At 38.2% G+C, this 22,622-nt stretch overlaps 1 protein-coding gene across 1 annotated transcript in view; it reads right to left on the bottom strand.

Annotated features, from left to right (window-relative positions):
- The window catches only part of COL19A1 (collagen type XIX alpha 1 chain), a 329,506-nt gene extending 318,419 nt beyond the window's left edge, over positions 1–11,087 (bottom strand). Inside the window, exon 1 of the mRNA XM_066252988.1 lies at positions 10,997–11,087. Coding sequence (XP_066109085.1) covers positions 10,997–11,087 — 91 coding nt within the window. The remainder of the gene's footprint in view (positions 1–10,996) is intronic.
- Positions 11,088–22,622: the final 11,535 nt, after the last annotated feature.

Genomic DNA, 22,622 nt, shown 5'->3' with positions numbered 1-22,622 from the left:
CGGTCTGCTGTAGCCCCATGGTCAAGGCACATATGAGAGAGCAATGAACAACTAAGGTGTCGCAAAGAAAAACTGTTGATTGATGCTTCTCATCTCTCTCCATTCCTGTCTGTCTGTCCCTATCTATCCCTCTCTCTGCTTCTCTCTCTGTCCCTGTAAAAAAATATATAAAAAAGAAAAAAAATAAGTGGAAAGAATATATCATACCCAAAAGAACATGTACTGCATAATTTCATGTTTATAAAGTTAAGAGATTATACAACTAATCAATGTCAGATTACTGATGAACTTAGTGGGGTGTCAAGTGGGAGCTGGTGTAGTAAAACCTGAGTTTCTATACATATTCTATATTTTTATCAGAGTAGCAGTTACACAGATGTATAAATATAATACATGTATAAAAATTCATTGCATCCTATATACATGTAATATTTGTTGATCTTAGTGTATGTAATACCTTAACAAAATTAGGAAAACAGTATGTCTGTAAGAAAAACTAAAAATAATTATTTCAGAAAAAAACAAAAAAACAAAATTTAGACCAAAATTTTATAATGAATGACTATGTGACTGTAAAATAAGATTAACTTTAAATTCTTCACAACATTTGTAGGAAAGCCCCAGTAGATGACTGGCAAAACAAATCTCAAGGCAGTGGAAATTGACTTTCTACTATAACACCTTTTTTTTATGATTCCATTTTTTTTTATATAGTTGAAGAATTAAATGGAAGCCAAATATTTGTGACATTCTGTATATGTGTTTTATCTTGTTTTAAAAGTCTAAGGTTAGTCCTACCAGTCTTACTATGACACTTTGGTAATGAAGGGAAGGTATTCTGGCCTACTGCCAAGTTGGAAACAGTATATATCTTATTTAAATTCTTTCTGGGACTTAATAAATATACGATGTTAAAGTAATCAACCTGTCACTTTGAAATGAATGGAATTCAACATTTCCAGCAATACCTGTGAAAGTATTTCTCCACTGAAGTCATTAGTTTATGAAAATGAAACACAGATTCCTGTCTTTATAATATGTGGTTTATTGTAAAATACTAAACAAGACAAATGAAAACTAAATGTTAATTGTCTAGGGGTAAGAGTCAAGGCTCAATGCTCTGAATGCAGGGGTTCTAGGGATCCATTTCATGAAAATGGCAAGGCAGTGGAAGTGCGTATCACAAGCTGAATGTGTTAATTTCAGCATTGACACGTGCATTTTAATATAAACTAAAGCACACTTTCTGAGTAAATGTGCATGTGCCTTGAAGAATCACTGATGAGACCCAAATATCCAAATATACTGTCAAGTAGACGAGAATTACAGTAGCAGTGTCATTTCCAAGGCTCGCTCTCTGGACTCTCTCAAAAGTCATTTCTAAAATTTCCTCAGAAATAGATACATTGCTTAGGGACCCTTAATCAACAAACCCTTTGAAAAGAAATGCAAACATCTTTAATAAACTTATGCTAAAACGTAGCTAATGACTGTCCCACCCACTTCCTTCCTAACTGCTCTTGAAAGAACTGGGAAGCCGATAGGGTCCTAGCGATGCTGAGAGGGGGCAAAGGAAACACAAAGGAAGACAGCTAAATCAGATCTGAGTAGATTATCCAGGTTTCATCTAGTTTACCAGCAAAAAATTTAAAAGATTTTTACCCTTCTCCCCCTCTGAAAATCAGAATCCTGAGAACCTAACAACAAATCATTCTAGAGAAATTATTCCCCCCGCAGCACACAGCCAGGCACTTAGAGACAAAAATATAACACAGAAGTTTCCTATAGTCCACGTTTTTTTTCTCTGTATTGACATTGTATCTTAAAGCCATATTCTAAGCAAAATGATACTGTACCTATAAAACTCTCTTCATTCATTAGAAAAGCATATTGTTCTCCCTCTCAGTTTAAAACATGTGCTTTTAAAAAAAATTAATTTTTTCTTAATCTCTAAATTCTTCTACTATATTCTTACCAGCTGATTTGGCCTCCTATTATATTTCTAAGCATTCTAGTGTTGAGATTCAATCATATGTCTTTGAAACATATTTTTCTTATCATTGTTTTGGTATTTTTTATGCTCACTCAAATAACTTTTCAGTTTAATAGAGTACTCACTGAAGACATGTTGAATTCCCTTTTCTGCCTCTCAAAAAGCTAAAAAAGCCCAGACCAGTTAAAATCCATTCTTTAAATTTTCATTTATTTCAACTGATTTACTACGTCAAAGATTTGTGAGTGTTGCTGTGGCTCATACCAAAATGGACCGGTCACTCTCTGTGGCTACAGAGGCCTTTGACCTTAGGAAGAGCCAAGAGGGTAAAAGAGCACTATAGAGAGGAAAATTAAATTAGAAGCATCATGGAAATAGATGTAAACATGTTCTATAACACTCTTTATAGTTGAATACAGTATAGTATTATGTTAGCATTTGTATACCAATTTACTGGCTGCAGGGAAATAAAATAAAAACACTGGGGAACAAATTTATTTTTCATCTTCTGTTGCATGAGATTTTAGAACTGATTCTATATATTTCTGCATCGCTGATTCCAAATCTGAAATCTGTTTTTTGGTGCATGCTCTAGTTTTAATCAATTTTAATTTCTTTTTGTTACAGTTAATGGCATGCATTGGTTTTTAAATTGGAGTTAAAGGGCAATGACTCTTGGATTGAACATAACCACAAGGCAATTAATGTTTTACAAAAATCACTTTTACATAATTGTAGTTGTTTTTAAATGTAAAAAATTATTATCTGATAAAAAACACCTTCTTATTTTGTTTTAAGATTGAATCATGGCTTCTTAGAGTAGGCGTAAATGTAAGAATAGTCCTGACACCTTCTGTTATATATGTGTCTGTTACACACTTCAATATCAAAGGCACAATATTTCATCATTTGTGACATGTGCATATATTGCCTATTTTCAAGTTCCCCTTGGCGATCAAGACAAGAATTGGGTTCCTCATATTATGTGTCATAATTGTGAGGAAATGCTTCGTGACTGGACAAAAGGAAAACACAAAGGAATGCCTTTTGGTATTGCCATAATTTGGTGTGAACCTAAGGACCACAGCAGTGACTGTTATTTCTGTCTGATCCATACAAAGGGCATCAGCAAGAAAAAACAGCATATGATTACATATCCTAATATTCCTTCAGCAATACGACCTATCCCACATTCTGAGACACTTCCGGTTCCAGTTTTCAATGATTTTATTTCTTCTAAGGATGAAGAAAGTGAACATGGTGATCAAGTGTATTTTGATAAGATGGCATAAGGAAATGGTTGTAGAATCTGAAGGGTCTTCTTCTGATGCCAAGCAGTCATTAACCCCTCAGCAGTTTAGCCAACCTGAATTGAATGACTGAATTGATTTGGGCCTATCAAAGAAAGCAGCTGAGTTATTAGCCTCCAGTCTTCAAGAAAAGAATGTACTTCACTGGTTAGCTAAAGTATCCCATTTCAGGAAGCGTGAACAAATTCTTGTGGCCTTTTCCGAAAAACAAACACTTTGTTTACTGTCATGATATCAGTAGTCTTCTCAGCCAGCTAGGTGTTACCACTTACAGTCCAACAGAATGGTGGTTATTTCTTGACAGCTCTAAATGGAGTCTGAAATGTGTTCTCCTACACATCGGTAATGTTTATGCAGCGGTTCCAATTGGTTATTCAATTCATCTGTGAAAAGATTATAATGACATAAAAATTGTCCTCGACTTTCTGAAGTATGAGGAGCATAACTGGATCATTTGTGTGGATCTTAAAATGGTAAATTTCCTGCTAGGACAACAGAGAGGTCTCACAAAGTATCCTTGCTTTCTGTGTTTGTGGGACAGCCAAGCTCGGGAGAAACACTGGACACAGAAGGAGTGGCCGAAACGTGAAACTCTGGAAGTGCAAAATATTGTGAATGAATCTGTAGTTAATCGAGACAGGATCATTTTTCCCCACTTCACATCAAACTTGGCTTAATGAGCAGTTTGTTCAGGATTTGAATAGAGAAAGTGAATGCTTTCAACATATTATTTCTGCTTTTCTGGCCTTGTCTTTTGAGAAGATAAAAGCAGGTGTATTTGATGGACCTCAAATTCAAACCCTCATACGTGACAAAGAATTTCACAGGAAGGTGAATAAGGAGGAGAAAGCAGCATGGCAGTCTTTTGTGGCAGTTACAAAGAACTTCCTTGGCAACAAAAAAGCAGAAATCTATGAACTTCTGGTTCAAAGAATGCTGTTGGCTTTCCACAACATTGGATGTAATATGAGTGTTATGATTCACTTCCTGAGCAGTCACCTTGATATGTTTCCCGAAAATCTTGGAGCTGTTAGTGATGAGCAGACTACTGCTGGAGCATCAAACGAGATTGTCCTCAACAAGTACACAAATGCAAGAGCTACAAATGCAAATTTTTGCCTGAATAGAATTTAAATAAGTTTTGCACAAATTTTATGATTAAAATAAGTGTTTTAATATTTTCTATTTTGAAATTGTAGACAAATTCTGATGCAATCATATCTTTTAGTATATTAGTGTATTTACTGCATTATATAAATTATTACATTTTCACAAAGATGATGCCCAAAAAGACATTCTACTTCATTATGTTAAACTAAATGTTGAAAATTTTACAATAAAATGAAAACCTAAAATCTTGAATTGCAAAAAAAACTGTAGCTTACAGAGAAAAACTAATGTCAGATTTGAGATCAGCACACTCAAATTAGGTAAGAACAAGTGTTTTTTGTAGATGCAACAAAAATTTTGTTCCCCAGTGTAATTTGTCCAGTGGAGATATAATTTATCTTTTAACTTTGCTAAAGTGTACATATTTTCACACATTTGTACTTAAATAAATATGTATTATGAATAATATAGAATAACAAAATTCAACTAACTGGGCATTAAGACTTGTTGAAAGGTCTTTAGGGAAGATTTGTTACTGAAAGATAGAACTTCAGAAACCTACGCATTCATGTGATATCTGGTAATAGCCCTGGAGGACAAGGGTTGACCATCTCCCAGGAGGTCTCACAGGGCAGTATTTACTGCTTTGATAAACTTACCAGGCTGTAGACTTTGACCTTGTAGGCTCACAAATCAGATTTGACAATAGGCTGGTATGTGCTGTTCTCCTGGCGTTCACATACCTCACTCTCTCACTGCCTTCACGGCGCTGCTGAAATGTCTCCACATGAGGGCAGCCTTCCTGGGCCATTCTACATAATGAAACAACCTCTATCTCCCTTTGTATCATGTGGGATTGCCAGATATAGCAAACAAAAATACAGGATGCCTAATTAAATTTGAAGATCGGGTTAATAACAAAAATATTTTTAGTATAAGTATATCCTACACAATATATATATATTTTTGTATTTTTCTGAAGCTGGAAACGGGGAGAGACAGTCAGACTCCCACATGCGCCCGACTGGGATCCACCCGGCCTGCCGTGACCAGAGCCACTCCAGCGCCTGGGGCAGAGGCCAAGGAGCCATCCCTAGTGCCCGGGCCATCTTTGCTCCAATGGAGCCTTGGCTGCGGGAGGGGAAGAGAGAGGCAGAGAGGAAGGGGGGGGGGAGAAGCAAATGGGCACTTCTCCCGTGTGCCCTGGTCGGGAATCGAACCTGGGTCCCCCGTACGCCAGGCTGACGCTCTACCGCTGAGCCAACCGGCCAGGGCTATCCTACACAATATTTGAAACACACTTATACTTAAAAATTTTATTATTTCTCTGACCCTCCAATTTAACTGGGTGTCCTGTATTGTAGATTACAGCCCTACTTGCCTGCCCACACTCTGTGAGGCTGGGAACAATGGAACTATGTGTCAAAGAGGTGACAGTGAAGAGGGGAATGGGAAGGAATTGAGGTATAAGAATCAATAGGACGTGATAAGGGACTGAACGTAGGGAGGAGGGAGAGATGGCTTGCTTAGCTAGGTAAAAGTATAGGTTACTGAAAGCAATCTCACCACAGGAAGAAAAGAAGATTTGGCTAGCAGTAAATCAATCTGTGGTGAGAGAGGGGAGGGGCTAGAAATGTTGAGTTTGAGGTGTCATTAAAAAATTCAAATGAAGTTATTGAACAGGCAGCTAGAGATACGGACATGGAACTCAAAAGAGAGGTCCAGGCTGTGAAGCGAAGTTGGGAGTGACTGAGGTAAACCCTAGTTAAAGCCGGGGATGTGAGAGGAGAAGCGGGAAGTGCTGTCTCCTGGAAAACAGCATCATTTCTCTTCTCTTGTCTATTTTCCCTGCTTTACTTTCCTATTTCTTAATAGCTCAGAAATATATATTATGGAGTTATTACCACCTGCAAAATTAAAATTTAAATCTGTCTAGTTTGATAGATGCTCCTCTATTTATCACATTTTTCCTAACGTTATTAAGAAAATGTTAATGGTATTAAGGAAAATTGTTTACGTTTAGTGACAAAACTCATGACAGCATTTGTTTGCCTCAAAATGGGAAGATGTGGAGTAGCGATTTACCACAGATATAGATGTGGTTTTCCTTTCATAAATGGATCAAAATAACAGCCTTTGGGGGTTTTGCACTTTTTTAAAAATATGGCTACAACTAAATTCCCGTTGGACAAAGGGGGGGAAGCAGGACTTTCCATTTTACTGTTACCAGTGGCCCTCAGCCCCCTCCGGCTCCCTGCACTGTTCCCTTCATACTTTGTCAGTAGTCTGATAAAGGACTGCAGAGGATCTTCTGTTGGGAGAAAAGCACTGGTTAACAAAAACAGGTAAAGCACATTGGACCAGAATACAATAAAAATGATATAGAAAAGTGACCAAACGAAAAAAAAAGAGAGAGAGGGAGGGAGGAGAACAAAGATATTTTAACAGAGAGATCACAAAAGGTCACAGAACCTTCTCTGCTTATTTTGTATCCGAACGCTGGATAAGGGCCAGATTATGAAACACCTGTGAATCTTTTCTCCTCTTAGGAGTTACAAAGTATTAATAAGTACCTTGATCAGTAGAACCATGTTTACACGCTACCATATTGAACATGAGGAATTCTTGAAAACTCCAAATAATATTCTCTAGCACACTTTCTATTCTGAATTTCAGAGTACAATGTTCGTCAATTAGTAAAAGCCAATTTCAGAATGGGTTCTACTTTCTTATAAATAATATAAAACTAGTTTAAAAGGGTTTATATGCATAGTTTGGGAGCCTAAATTTATAATCAATTCAATCTAGACACCTGAATGTTTACCATGAGTAAAAGAAAAATTATGATTTAAATAGCATTCTATCATCTCTCTTTTTATTTAGTCATGTTTCTGTGTGGTTTTTCCTTATTCTCGTTTTTTTGTTTTTTATTACTTTTGATGATAATTCAATACTTTGTTTTAAAAGTAAGAAAAAAAGAGGAATCTTTATTCATTTGATACATAAGTTGCTATCACAGAAGAAAGTTTTAAGTAGCTGAGTAAGGTATGTTTTGAGATGATCTACATGCTATAAAATTTTTAATTCAATTCTCTTCCCCACTCTTTTGACAGCTAAATTGAAGCTGACACATTCAAATAGAAGTTCATCTGCAGCATGAATATACGCAAATATGCCTTATCTCATAATCTCAATGTAATAGTACAATTGATAAAGAAAATATGAAATAAATTCTTCATAGTCTCATGACTTTAAAATTTAAGTTGTTATTGACTCTTTCCATATTACTCTTCAATTATATCCCAACTGGGGCAATAGTCCAAGTACCTGTTAAACATACCATAGAGTTAAAGTAAAGCAATTAGACTCAATTTATCCTTCATATATTTAGGTTAACAGTAGACTGTTGACAACTTCACAGACTCCAGAGTTGAAACCCTAGCCTCTCCCTCAGATTGGTTATATTTTATTTTTAGATGTAATCACTTCCCTCCGGTAAATGGTTAGTGACCACACGCACAGGTCTGCACATGAGGAACTAAAACGGGAACCTGCGCTGTGAATCAGCCACACACGGCACAACAAGAGCGGCCCAGTCAGACCGCGCCCAGCGGGTCATCTTCTTCAATAATCCTTATGACAGTGTTGTGCTGACATTTTAATTAATGAGAATGATACTTGAAGTTAAGCAATTTCCATGGCACGTTGACTATGTGTTACTTCATGAGCACCTTCTACCAAAAGGCACGATAAAAATCAACTCTTCATTTTTTTTAAATTTTCTTTTTTTTTTTTTTTTTTTTTCTTTTTTCATTTTTTCTGAAGCTGGAAACAGGGAGAGACAGTCAGTCAGACTCCCGCATGCGCCCGACCGGGATCCACCCGGCACGCCCACCAGGGGCGACGCTCTGCCCACCAGGGGTCGACGCTCTGCCCATCCTGGGCGTCGCCATGTTGCGACCAGAGCCACTCTAGCGCCTGGGGCAGAGGCCACAGAGCCATCCCCAGCGCCCGGGCCATCCTTGCTCCAATGGAGCCCCGGCTGCGGGAGGGGAAGAGAGAGACAGAGAGGAAAGCGCGGCGGAGGGGTGGAGAAGCAAATGGGCGCTTCTCCTGTGTGCCCTGGCCGGGAATCGAACCCGGGTCCTCCGCACGCTAGGCCGACGCTCTACCGCTGAGCCAACCGGCCAGGGCTTTAAATTTTCTTCAGTACTTTATGTTATGTGAATCTTGTTAGAATTTAGATTAATTTTGAATTCACACTCTAAGGAACAATGTTCAGAAAGGTTAACTTGGTACGTTAATGGACCAGCATACATACATGTCGGTAGTCCTACCTACAATATAGGCTGATTAAAGAATTGAGATGCCAGAGTTATTGTAGAAAAGCAAAACATTCAGGGGTAATCCAAAGCTGAGGAAATTTCAGTGATGCAAGATTAAGTTCCAGAGATCTGCTGTGTTACACTGTGCCTATGGCCAACAGTACTGTATTGTACACTTAGAAACTTAAGAAGGTAGATCACATGTTAAGTGTTCTCACCACAATAAAAAAAAAGTTACTAAGATCAAAAGATAATAAAATAAAAGGAACATAGTGGCATAAGATGCAAGAAAACCAATTTGAAAAAAATGTCAATTATGCTAAAGGTAAGTGTTTCTCTAAGTGTTTTTCTCAGACATGCTGCATTAGCTTTACCTGGGGAGCTTATTGAAAATATAAATGACTGAATCCCACCCCAGGCTCCCCTGCATGATGGGAATCTCTAAGAATGGGGCTTATAAACCAATACCCCCAAAGATAACTACTCACACTAAAACTGGAAAACCATTTATGTTGATCCTTCAAGTCATTATTATGGTCAAAAACATTTATTACGCACTAGCATGTGCCTAAAAAAACTGTGTCCTACTTAATCAAAGATTCATTTTCCTTTCTAACCAAAAAAAGTCTTATCCCCTTTGATTAAGCTGAAATCTGCATTACTACTAACTCTCTTAAAAGGAAGAGACATAAAGAAATCCAGAAGAGTAACAACACTATCAGATAAATTCCCCTGCTCTGTGTACTTTTTTCTGCCATGAGTCACTCCTGATGTCTGTCTCACTGAAGAAAGAGTTTCCCCCAAGCCTGACCTGTGGTGACAGAATAGATAGAACATCAACCTGGGACACAGAGGTCCCAGATTCGAAACTAAGATTGCTGGCTTGAGCAAGGGCTCATCTGGTTTGAGCGCAGGCTTGCCAATTTGAGCACGGGGTCGCCAGCTTGAGCGTGGGATCATCGACATGATCTTATGGTTACTGGCTTGAGTCCAAAGGTCAGTGGCATGAGCAAGGGGTCACTGGCTCAGCTGGAGCCCCCCTGTCAAGGTACATACAACTAAAATGCTGCAATTACAAGTTGATGCTTCTCATCTCTTTCTCTCTCTCTCTCTCTCTCTCTCTCTCTCTTTCACACACACACACACACACACACACATACACACGAGTTTTCCCCCAAAAAAGTATGACTGCCACAGGATGTCATTTAGACAGTGGTAGAATACACAATCTTCCATGTGAATTATTTTAGGAAATGTTCTTCCTGCCAAATTAGTAAAAAAGTCATAAAGACTTACATAACACTCTGAGAGACTAAGATTTGTAATAGCTTTCATAATAGATTGTTTTTATTTTATTTGTGTTTCCAACTCAAAGTCACTACTAAAGTGTATTTATACCTGTTTAGCAAAGATTATTAAATATATTCAAAAGAACAAACACAGTGAGACTCAGACTCAGAATATATCATCATATGTGACCATCATCAGAATTCATTATAAATGATCATTTACATAGGAAAATTGAAGGTTCTCTTTGTTTAGCAAATGGCTTCTTCAATGTATCTAGTTCAACTTTTAGTTATGAGGTACATCTAGACAGTAACTTACACATATTGAGTGTTCAATAAAAGCCTTCCAAAATACCCACACAATCATTTATAAAAGTCAGAATTGGAAGAAATATTTCAAATTGTCTTCAAGTCCTTTGGAAACATTTCTTTGGTTGATAATCTAGCAACTGCAAATAAATATTACCTATTTTATTCAAATCTTTTGCTCATCTATTCAGAGATACTACAAAACTGATATATTATAAACAACATTTCCTTTTATATATCCTATTCTGTTTTTCACTTTTTCCTAATTAAGGTTAGATATGTCCCATGTTAATCCTAATTGATGAAAGGTTTCTGTATTTATAATCTGAATAACTTAAATAACTTATAACTTAAAGGGGAAAGGGAGAAATATGCATACATAGAGATGAACACTAACACAATTATATTTGTAAATATCCATGACAGACAGAAAAGGCCATTTAGACTATTTTAATATGCATATCAAATGAGGTAAATTGAGAAATTCTCAATGTTTAACATGAAGGCAATGGGGAAAACAATGAATTATTATTTATTTTGGCCTAGTAAAGTTAATCCATTGCCTCTTCAACTTTAACAAGATTTATTTTAATAGTTTTCAAAATAATTTATAGACTATAAATAACATCTGGTGACTGGAAAAAGAGGTAGCCTTGATACCTGGCTTGTCCCTGACTGTCACGGAAGTGGAAGCAGGAAGCAGGAGCATCGGCACCCAGAGCCAAAGTTTCCAAGAGCCAGTGTGACTCATTGTGCCTCGAAACCATGTGAACAAGAAACCACAGATCTGCAACAGAACAAAATGTTTGAATTTAGCTTATATAATTCCTGTCATTATATCTCCAGAAAATTCTTATTACCATAAAGAACATAACAGATTTTTACATCATGTATAATTATATACAGTTGTCCCTTAATATTGACAGGGGATTGATTCCAGGGTCCCCCAAGGATACTAAAATCTTTGGGTGCTCAAGTACCCTCTAATATAAAATGGCATAGTATTTGCATATAGTCTATATTTGCACATAGGCTACAACAGGGTATGCCTACACATTACTTCATCTGAGTGGATTCAATACAGACCTTGGCAAGTGGCAAAGTCAAGGTTTGCTTTTGGGAACTTTCTGGGTTTTTTCCCAAATATATATTTTCAATCCAAGTTTGGTTGAATCTGTGTATACAAAACCTGCAAGTATAGAGGACTGACTGAAATTGGATATTGATTATATGCAATTATATATATCAATATATACCTTAATGTGTATAAAAGAACTCTGAATATATTTTCTGATTAGTTCCTCATTATCAATGTCTATACAGCCTCTTATAATTTAAATTTTCTCTTCTTTAAAAAAGTTTAAAGCCACACCATTTACAATAATTTGTGTATTTTTTTTTAATCCTGGTAAAATACACCTAACATAAAATTTACTACCGTATATTTCAGTGGCATTAAATACCTTCACATCATTGTGTAAGAATCACCATCATCCATAATTTTTCATCCTGCAAAACGGAAATTCCGCAACACCCTGTTTCCACCTTCCCCTGCCCTGGCAACCACAATTCCACTGCTTGTCTCTATGAATTTACTACTCTGGGTGCCTCATATCAGTGTAACCATACAGTATTTACCCTTTTGTGACTTTATTTCATAATGCTTTCAAGGTTTGTCTATGTCAGTGGTAGTCAACCTGGTCCCTACCACCCACTAGTGGGCGTTCCAGCTTTCATGGTGGGCAGTAGCAGAGCAACCAAAGTATAAATAAAAAGATAAATTTAACTGTAGTAAGTTGTTTTATAAAGATTTATTCTACCAAACTTAGCGAAAATCTGACATAAAGTACTTGGTAAGTAATTATTATTATATGCTTTAACTTGCTGTAACTCTGCTTTATAAATTTTATAAAGTAAAGTTACTTCCCTACTTTATAAATCACCATTACTGTGGAACCGGTGGGTGGTTAGAAAGTTTTACTACTAACAGAGATACAAAAGTGGGCGGTAGGTATAAAAAGGTTGACTACCCCTGGTCTATGTTGTAGCATGTGTCAGACTTTCCTTCCTTTTAAGGCTAAATAATATTACACTTATGTTTATACCATAACTATTTATCCATTCACCCTTTGATGAACGCTTGGGTTGCTCCCACCTTTTGGCTATTGTGGATAACGCTGTTATTAACATAAATGTACAAATATATGTTCAAGTCTCCATTTTCAATTCTTTTGAGTACATACTCAGAAATGAAACTGCTGGATCATATTATAATTCTTTTTTTTTTTTCTGAAGCTGGAAACGGGGAGAGACAGTCATACAGACTCCCGCATGCACCCAACCGGGATCCACCCGGCACACCCACCAGGGGGCAATGCTCTGCCCCTCCGAGGCAACGCTCTGTTGCGACCAGAGTCACTCTAGCGCCTGGGGCAGAGGCCAAGGAGACATCCCCAGCGCCCGGGCCATCTTTGCTCCAATGGAGCCTCACTGCGGGAGGGGAAGAGAGAGACAGAGATGAAGGAGAGGGGGAAGAGTGGAGAAGCAGATGGGCACTTCTCCTGTGTGCCCTGGCCGGGAATCGAACCTGGGACTTCCGCACGCCAGGCCGACACTCTACCACTGAGCCAACCGGCCAGGGCCTATAATTCTATTTTTAATTTTCTGAGGAACCACCATTTTGCTTTCCATAGCAGCTGAACCATTTTACATTCTCAGCGACAATGCACAACAGTTCCAGTTATTCCACATCCTCATCAATATTATTTTCCATTTTTTTTAATAGCAGCGCTCTTAATGGATATGAGATGATATCTTATTGTGGTTTAAATTTTCATTTCTCTAAGGATTAGTGATGTTGAGCACCTTCCTGTGCTCATTAGCCATTTTATATCTTCTTTGGAGAAATGTTTATTTAAGTCTTGCCAATTTTTGATTAAGCAAAGGGGAAAAAAATCTCATAGACATAGACAACAGTGTGGTGATTATGGGAGGAAAGGGGGTTGGGAGGAGGTAGAAGAAGGTAAATGGGGGATAAATGGTGTTGGATGGAGACTTGATTTGGGGTGGTGAATGTGTGGTGCAGTGTACAGATGATTATTATGAAATGGTACACCTGAAACCTATGTAATGTTATTAACCAATGTCACCCCAATAAATTCAATTAAAAAAAAAGAAACTAAAAAAATTAAAATAAATTTTGTCCAATTTTAAATTTTCTTGTTGTTGTTGACTTGTAGGTGTTCTTTATATATTTTTATTCTTAACTCCTTATCAGACACATGATTTGCAAATATTTTCTTCTATGCTTTGAGTTGTCTTTTCACTCTGTTGATTGTGACCATTGTCACACGATTTCTATTGTTATACAGTTCAAATTATCTATTTTTCTTTTATTACCTGTTTTTTAGGTATCATATGCAATTACTTATATTTTTAAAATATGATTTTATTATTTACAATTCTATTTCTCTTCTGAATAATAGTTTTCCATATTCTGGCTCAATTAATATTATTACATTTTCTATAAACTTAACTATTTTGTTACTGGATTGAATAATCACTGCTACTGGAGTAATTACTGCACACACAAAAAGTAATTTTTCCTTCTATCCAAAAAGTAAAATGGATATATGCAATGCCCACTGCACTTGAACCTGCCACTGATATTGTAGTTAACATGAATGTATTACCTCCTAAAATTACTAGTCTTTCTGAATACAGAATACTAATATATAGATATTATAATAATAATTTAATAAATAATATCCTGTAATAGAAAACTCAAACATTACTTAAATTAATTTTTATAGTAAAGTAACATGGAAATGAATTGAAAGTAAAAATATAATGGTTCCCTCAGTGTACCTGACAACACATTATTATTAGAATAACTATTCTGAGTCTTAAATATGCAAATAATATTATATTATATATTTGCCACCATTGAAAGTTTACCCGAGAGTCAAATAAAAAGGAAGCCATCATACCAGTGCCTAAATGTTGTCAATAAACACCCTTGAGAAGAAAAGTAAAGCCACCATCTTTGGTATTTTGTGTGTGCCAAACACTCTAAGATCAGCATTTTAAAATTAATTCAAGATCAGATATTGTGGGTTAATTGCTAGAAGCAGCAACTGTAATATTAAAACCATATGTGTGTTTCTAAATATCAAACAACTACTTTTATGCTTTATTGCTTTTGAATTCTCTCATCTAATCCTCTTATGACTTTGCAAACTTATCTTATATTTCAAGTCAGTTGGTATCTATTAAAGCCATTAATTCTATTTCAAAGAAATAAACTCATACATATTGATCTAATTTTTAGAAAGATCCTTGGTCATTTGGTTTTTATTAGTAGATAAATTAGCAGCATTGTATAGTAGTTAAAACCATGGCTTTGTGTCTGAGCTCTGCCACCTATGTATTTTCACTAAGCCTTCATTAATTCACAAATAAATTATTAAATACCTGAAAAGAGTATAGTAGAGGGCCTGTACACACTAAGTGTTCAAAAAAATACCTGATATTATAATTGTTCACTCTACAGATTCATAAATAATAATTAGTAAAAATTTAGTGGCATTTCTCTCCTTAGCCTGAGATTAATATTGATATTTGTACAATGAAGAAGTGCCAAAGTATCTGAAAAATTTGTTCACTGAAGCTTTGGTCCCTGTATCAGTACAAACAACAAAATCAGAGTGCTATATAGCCATAAGCATGAAAATTCAATCTTGAAGTCTCCCAACTATTTCCTTGAGCCACTTTGGGAATAATTGTAATTAGCTTCAACCTCATTTATCCAAAAGGTTTGAAGAATAAGATGTTATGGTTAGTTGAATAAATGTTCTAATTACTAAAGAATTGCCATTTCAGCAAACCACTGACATATCTCTGGCCAAGTCCAGCAAGATATTAAAAATAGAATACTTCTCTCTCTTCATCTAATTCAACTATTGGTGGCATTTCCAATAGCTGATCACTCTTTTCTCTTTGAAATAATTTCCTTCTAAATTTCCTCTTCTGATCTTTTTTTTCTACCTGACTTCTTAACTGGAATCTGTGGGGCCCTCCTCTTCTATCACTTCATAATGTCTCCCTAGCTGATCTCACCAATCTCTTGGTTTTAAATAGTATCTGTCATAGATGATGAATCTAAAATTTACATCTTCAGGTCAGTCCTCTTCTCTGAACTTTATATTCTGCATCTACCTGCCTACTCAATAATCTCTCTTACATGTCACATTGGCATCTATAACTGTACAAATTAAACTCTTGATTCTCAACCACAACTTGTTCCTCTCATGTTCTGCCCAGTATCAATAATTATCACCCAACAATATGCTCAAACCAGAAACCTAAGCATCACATCGATTCTTCTATCTTCCTTGACACCATCTCCCACATCCAAACCATCAATAAATCATACCAGAGTAACCCCAAACACATTTTAAATCCATCATTACTCTCTAGTCCTCTGCCACTATCCTAGGTCAGACTGTCCTGATCTCAACTCCTCAATGGTTAACTGAATTAATTTCTCTCATCCATTATCAGCTCCTGACCAAATTAACTCTACATAGCCCTAGAGTGTGTTTCTTAAAATCAAAGTTGGATCGTGTCATTTCCTGCTTTAAACCCTTTAATGGTTTCCCATTATACATGAAATACAATTCAAAAGCCTTTCTATGGCCTAGAAACCCTGAAAAATCTGGCTCATACCCACTTCTCCAGTTTTTTTTGGTACTGTTCTCTTCACTAATATCCTATTCTTCAAATTCCCTGGCTCTTTCCAACCTCAGGGCTTTTGTATATGTTACTTCCTCACCTGGGAACATGCTGGGTTCTGTTCTTTATGTATCTTTCAATTTAAATGCTACTATATGGAAAAGCCCATATGTGGTCATATCCTGGTTCCATTATTCTCTAGCTTAGACCATTTTGCCTGTGTACATGTTTATTGTCCTTATTCAACTCTAAGCTCCTGAGGGCAGAGACTGTCTGTCTGTTCTATCACTGTATCCTGAGCACTTGGCATATGTAAGGCCAGTATCCACAGCCACCATCACAGCCGCCTGGCCCGTGCAGGTTCTCATTAGATTCGGACAGTCGGTAAAGAAACAATGGAGCCAAGAACTGGTGGGTCATTAGCTTTAATCCTAGCTTGTACCCAGTGGGCAAGTAAAAACACACACTGGGCTCCAAAACCCACTCAATCAGTGCTCACAATTTATTCGAGTTTCCTAGAACCAAAGGTTTCTAGCTCACTAGCCTTATTCACCTCTATTCCCCATCTCCTTCTCTCTGCACAAACTGGCTTCTCCTTCAGCATTCTGCCATCTTGGTTGCTTCTCCTGGCCTCCTCCACGTGGCCTTTCTCTGCTCTCCTCTCTGCTCTCTCCTCTAATGCTAATCTCAGGAACCGAGAGAGCAATCTCCCTGTCTGCCCCACTTTATAGTGTAGAAATCAAAACCTTTCATCCAATATACAAACAAGGAAGTCTCTGATACAAAGTCACTTATCTGAGGCATAATGGGATTCCTCATGAGAGTGCACCACCCACATCATGCAACAGTCAAGGGTGTGGGGAAAAGCTTAGTCTTAAAACTAAGCTTAGGCTGTAATGACCCTGCCTGTTTACAGCCTGTCCCCCACACCCAATGCAAACTATAAGCGAGCAAACATATACATCATATTTACAAACTTATTTGACCAACAGCATAGTATCTGGAAAAGTAAAGGCTCAATAAATATTTGCCAAAAAAAAGGTAAAGGGATTAAAAACTACAAATTGGTAGTTACAAAAAAGTCCAGAGGATGTAAAGTGCAGCATAGGGAATATAGTGAAGAATATTGTAATAACTATGTACAGAGATAGGTGGGTACTTGAAATATCATGGGGAACACTTTGTAAAGCATATTAGTGTCTAACCACTATGTTATACATCTGAAATAATAGAAAGTAATATTGAATGTAAGCTGTAATTAAACAATACACTTTTAAATAAATAAGTTAATATTCACTGAATTTAAAAAAATAAAAAGCTGCCAAGTTTCAAATCTTTGAGATACAGCGTGTTATACTTATCATTGACTCTGTAGCAACAACAATTTAATCTTTATTTTATAATTCTTTACGCATTTCAGAATTTTATACTTCAAAGATTATTATAATAAACATCTTTTCTCTTTGTACACTTCTGAAAAGTGTTTACTATTGGATGTCTCTATTGTTCCAATCTTGATTAAATAAAGGCATACTTTACTCAGCTAGGAATATTTGAAAAAACTTACCAAGTTCTCAAAATAAATCTTCTATATGTTAAAAACAAAAACAAACAGAAAACACCTTTTCCAGTTCTTTAATCTCTGCTGTAAACTGTTGTTAGGATTGACCCCAACAAAAATGTCAAGGACAAAACTTTCTTGAGAGTCTTTCTGGGCCTCTCCTTCAGATCCTTCTCAATATCCCCAGAGACCCGCTGTTCTCAGACTGCTTCCTGCTGCCCAGGCCCACCTCTGATGCCCTCCCTGGATTTCTCAATTCTGGGCTTTGTCCGTAATTTCCTTCCCCATCACCTCATCACCATTTGCCTATTTGTATTCTGTCTCTTGATCCTAGCTAGTTGGTTATCAAGATAGTTTGTTTGTTTGTTTGTTTGTTTGTTTATTTATTTATTTATTTTTGGTGACAGAGACAGAGACAGAGAGACAGAACAGGCAGACAGGATAGACAGACAGAAGGGAGAGAGATGAGAAGCATCAATTATTTGTTGCGGCACCTTAGTTGTCCATTGATTGCTTTCTCATATGTGCCTTGACCGGAGGGCTACAGCACACCAAGTGACCCCTTGCTCAAGCCAGTGACCTTGGGTTCAAGCTGGTGAGCTTTGCTCAAACCAGATGAGCCCGTGCTCAAGCTGGTGACCTCGGGGTTTTGAACCTGGGTCCTCCACGTCCCAGTCCTACACACTACCCACTGCGCCACCACCTGGTCAGGCCAAGATAGTTTTATAAATGAATCTAAGCCAATGTTATCACAGTTTAATGCGTTGTTCTTCCCAGGTAAGATTTAAACTTTAACATAGACCTTTAATGTTTACCCAATGTAGTGACTAATATAGAACCTCAGGATAATATATATGAATGCTGAGCTGTCTACAAGGCCCTCAGATCATTTTTCCAAACTTGTACAAAAATGGCTTATGATACATTTTAAATAGGATATGAAGTATAATATTGGTCATACCTGCTGTCATTTTCTGTGGTTGAATTTCTTTTGTATATGGTACTTAATTTTAATTCTCATAATTACTTAAGAGGCAGGCATGCCTGCCACTCACATTAGTGGGACATAAGGCAAGAGACTCACATATCATAAGTCTAATATTTGAAAGTTAAAAAACAAAGCTAATAAAACTGCTAAGAAACTTTTTTTTTCCTTTTCTCTTCACACATATATCTTAACAAAGATCTGAAAGCCAAAGTCAAGTTTAGAACTGAGTAGAGCGGACTACAAGGGATGCACTGGCCTTTGGCCTGGACCAAAGTTCATCCCTCATTTTTCCCCCATTCTCAGCTCCATCTGCATCAAGATGGGTGTTAACCACACATATGGGAACATGCCAATAATACTGAGCTCTGTCCATAGCACCTGCAAACAGCCAGCCCCTTCTGACCACCCCCTTGCGCCCAGGGCTGTACACACCCAGTGGTTTGGTTTGCCCCTGGGAAAATGGACCTGAGGAAAAGGTCATTCGTTCAGAGAATTTCAGGATCTTGAGTACCCAGAGCCTGGTTTAGAAGCTCATTGGGAGGGAGGGGGTGAACAGGCTCCCTTACCTCTCTGGACTCCTAAACCTGAGAGCAGGTGTATTTTCAGAGCAAGGGAAAATCAAGGCCTTTCAAAGCAGAGGGCCCAAAGCAGAGACGTGTTTGCAGGCGCCAGAACGGTACTGAACGCAGGGATCAGGTCCCTATTCTACCGCTAGGAAACATTAAAGCTCATGGAGAAGATTCTACAGCCTGGGATTCAAGTCTAGGAATGCTTGACTAAAAGCCTTTGCTGTTACACCATGTTTACTATCAGGAGGTGGGACAGACCTATCATCTCCTATAAACTTCCTTTTAAAATTTCAGCTATTCTCCATCAGGATCCAAGCCAGACCCCAGAGAGTTCCTTCCTAGCACTACAAAGTACTAAAGTCATAATTGTTAGTGCACCCAGCAATGCTAGTCTGGAGCAGAGAGCACGGCTAGAGCCTGTGAACCTCTAAAACAGGGGTCTCAAACTCGCGGCCTGCGGGCCGCATGCGGCCCGCCGAACAATTTTGTGCGGCCCGCAGACTAATCCACGAAGTTCAAAATATTTTGGATAAAATTAAGTAAGCCTAGGGGTCTACTTGTATTTTTCATTTCTCTAGCATCCTAGCTAGATATTAGCTTAGTTAACAGCAGTTGTGATGCGAACTACAGATTCTGGTCGTTTTGTGACACTGAGTAAACTGCATGTACGATTGTGCTTGTTGTACTGATTTTTTTTTTGTTTTCAACTGCAGTGAGAAAAGTGTTGTGTAACAGTTGCCTTTTGTAGACCTAGTGCGGCCCACCCAATGGCTGTGATCTTGCTCTGCGGCCCACATGCTGAGTTGAGTTTGAGACCCCTGCTCTAAAATCATCCTGCCTGTAACTGAGTCCTCATTTCCATGTTCACAAGAGGTAACAGCTGCCTACACACCTGGCTCTGACCTCTCTCTACCTCTATCTAACCCATTATTCTCACCATCTTCTATCAATCAGAGTAGTTCTGGATACTGGTTAAGAAAAAAAAAATTTTTTAAATCACTATCCTTTAAACTTTCTGAACCCAGCTCTTGAAATCCTATAAAGCAACTATTAAAACTAACAATATTTGCCCTGGCCGGTTGGCTCAGCGGTAGAGCGTTGGCCTGGCGTGCGGGGGACCCAGGTTCGATTCCCGGCCAGGGCACATAGGAGAAGCGCCCATTTGCTTCTCCACCCACCCCCACCCCCGCCTCCTTCCTCTCTGTCTCTCTCTTCCTCTCCCGCAGCCAAGGCTCCATTGGAGCAAAGACGGCCCGGGTGCTGGGGATGGCTCCTTGGCCTCTGCCCCAGGCGCTAGAGTGGCTCTGGTCTCGGCAGAGCGATGCCCCGGAGGGGCAGAGCATCGCCCCCTGGTGGGCAGAGTGTCGCCCCTGGTGGGCGTGCCGGGTGGATCCCAGTCCGGCGCATGCGGGACTCTGTCTGACTGGCTCTCCCCGTTTCCAGCTTCAGGAAAAAAAAAAAAATACAAAAAAAAAAAAAAACTAACAATATTTGAATAAGGACATAGATTTTTTTAAATCCCTTATTAATCTATATTTGTGTACAGAGAGCATATCCACACACCACCGCCAGAAAAGGAACATTAGGAAACCTTTCATTCCATTGACAGAAAGAGGTTCCTATTATTGGGGATACAGTAGTAACGGAGGACACAGCAGTGGCACAATCAGGAGGGATCCCTGGTGTCACTTTGGTCAGGAGGACGGAAAATAAACAAATGCATACATTGTCATTGAGATCCAGAATCTAGAAAGTAAAGGAAAGTAGAATAAATAGAATGATGGGATAAAGGGCTTTGCTGGATGGGATGGTCAGGAGCGATCTAAAAATAAACCAAACCAAATCTGCCTATGAAACATGAATAATTGTACTGCTATGTCATGTAATATTTCACAATGGTCATTCTGCATCTTTGAAATTTGGTATTTCATAAGGGATCAGAGCATTAGACCTAATACCAAATTTAGAAAATAACATAAAAAGACAAGTAAAGAAGGAAAAGAGAGGAAAAAAAAACAGAAAGGGAATACTGATTTGCTTTACATAGGCTGTTAAATTAACACCACAATATTTTGACTTTCAAAAAGGTAGGCTTGATTTGTTAAATGACTGAAAGAGCCTATGTTTTCAGAGCATTCATTATGAAGAGAAATGCTATGTGGCTGGGTAGGTCAACTTTAAATCAAACCTTTTTTTTTTTTTTTTTTTTTGTATTTTTCTGAAGCTGGAAACAGGGAGAGACAGACAGACTCCCGCATGCGCCCGACTGGGATCCACCCGGCATGCCCACCATGGGGCGTAGCTCTGTCGCGACCAGAGCCAATCTAGCGCCTGGGGCAGAGGCCAAGGAGCCATCCTCAGCGCCCAGGCCATCTTAGCTCCAATGGAGCCTTGGCCGTGGGAGGGGAAGAGAGAGACACAGAGGAAGGAGAGGGGGAGGGGTGGAGAAGCAGATGGGCGCTTCTCCTGTGTGCCCTGGCCGGGAATCGAACCTGGGACTTCTGTACACCAGGTTGACGCTCTACCACTGAGCCAACTGGCCAGGGCCTAAATCAAACCATCTTAACTACTCTCCAGTGTGCCTGTACTTAATCATGCTCCTAACTAGATTGCTTTCCTAAGTTTTGTTACCTTCAGTTCCATCTCTTACTTCTCAAGAACTCTGTTTCTAACACCAAGATCTAATCACCTAGTGTTCTGCTTTACTAAAGTCTCTTGGTGGCTTTTCATTGCCCACTCCTCAGAGCTCCGTGCTCATGGCTCTGTGACAGTGGGGCCTCAACTCATCTGTCCACTCTCATGACCTACTACCTCCTTTCAAACACACTCAATTCTGTCAAATTATCCACAATCCCCAAAACGTGCCTGGCTACTGCACACGCTGTTTTGGCTGCTGGAATACCCTTCTAATTCTCTCTCTCATTTGGTGCACATTTACTCTGCTTTCCACATGTAGTTCAAATGCCAAGTCCTCTATGAAGTCTGAGAGAACCATCACAGACACAGTTTGTTACCTACCACCTTGAGCTCCAAGAGAGCTCGGCACCCAACCCTGCTTCAGCATGGTCTATGTGGCATTGTAACAACCTGCGGGTATTCTGTCTGCTCTCTTTACTGAACATCTTGGAGAGAAAAAAATTATACCTTATCAGTTGGGTTTTGTTTAAACTTGGCATTTAGTAGTTCCTCATTTGATCAATTTGTAGGATCAATATAGTCTAAGGCAACTTAGACATGTGGACTAAAATTAAACAAATGAAAAGTTGCAACTATCAAGTAATATATCCATATAGAGGTTAACATTTCATAGAAAGATATGGATGAAGTGAAAAATTCATAGAGGAATACAAAAAAATTACTAAAAGAAGGTTCAGAGGATGTAATTTCAGTGATTTTGTGGGACAAAATTTTTTTTATCAAAGTTGCTCTCTTTTT

The sequence above is a fragment of the Saccopteryx bilineata genome, chromosome 1 (genome assembly GCF_036850765.1).
Source record: "Saccopteryx bilineata isolate mSacBil1 chromosome 1, mSacBil1_pri_phased_curated, whole genome shotgun sequence".
Classification (NCBI taxonomy): Eukaryota; Metazoa; Chordata; class Mammalia; order Chiroptera; family Emballonuridae; genus Saccopteryx; species Saccopteryx bilineata.
Note: the sequence above shows the minus strand (reverse complement) of the source record. Positions and strands in the feature narration are given on the sequence as shown.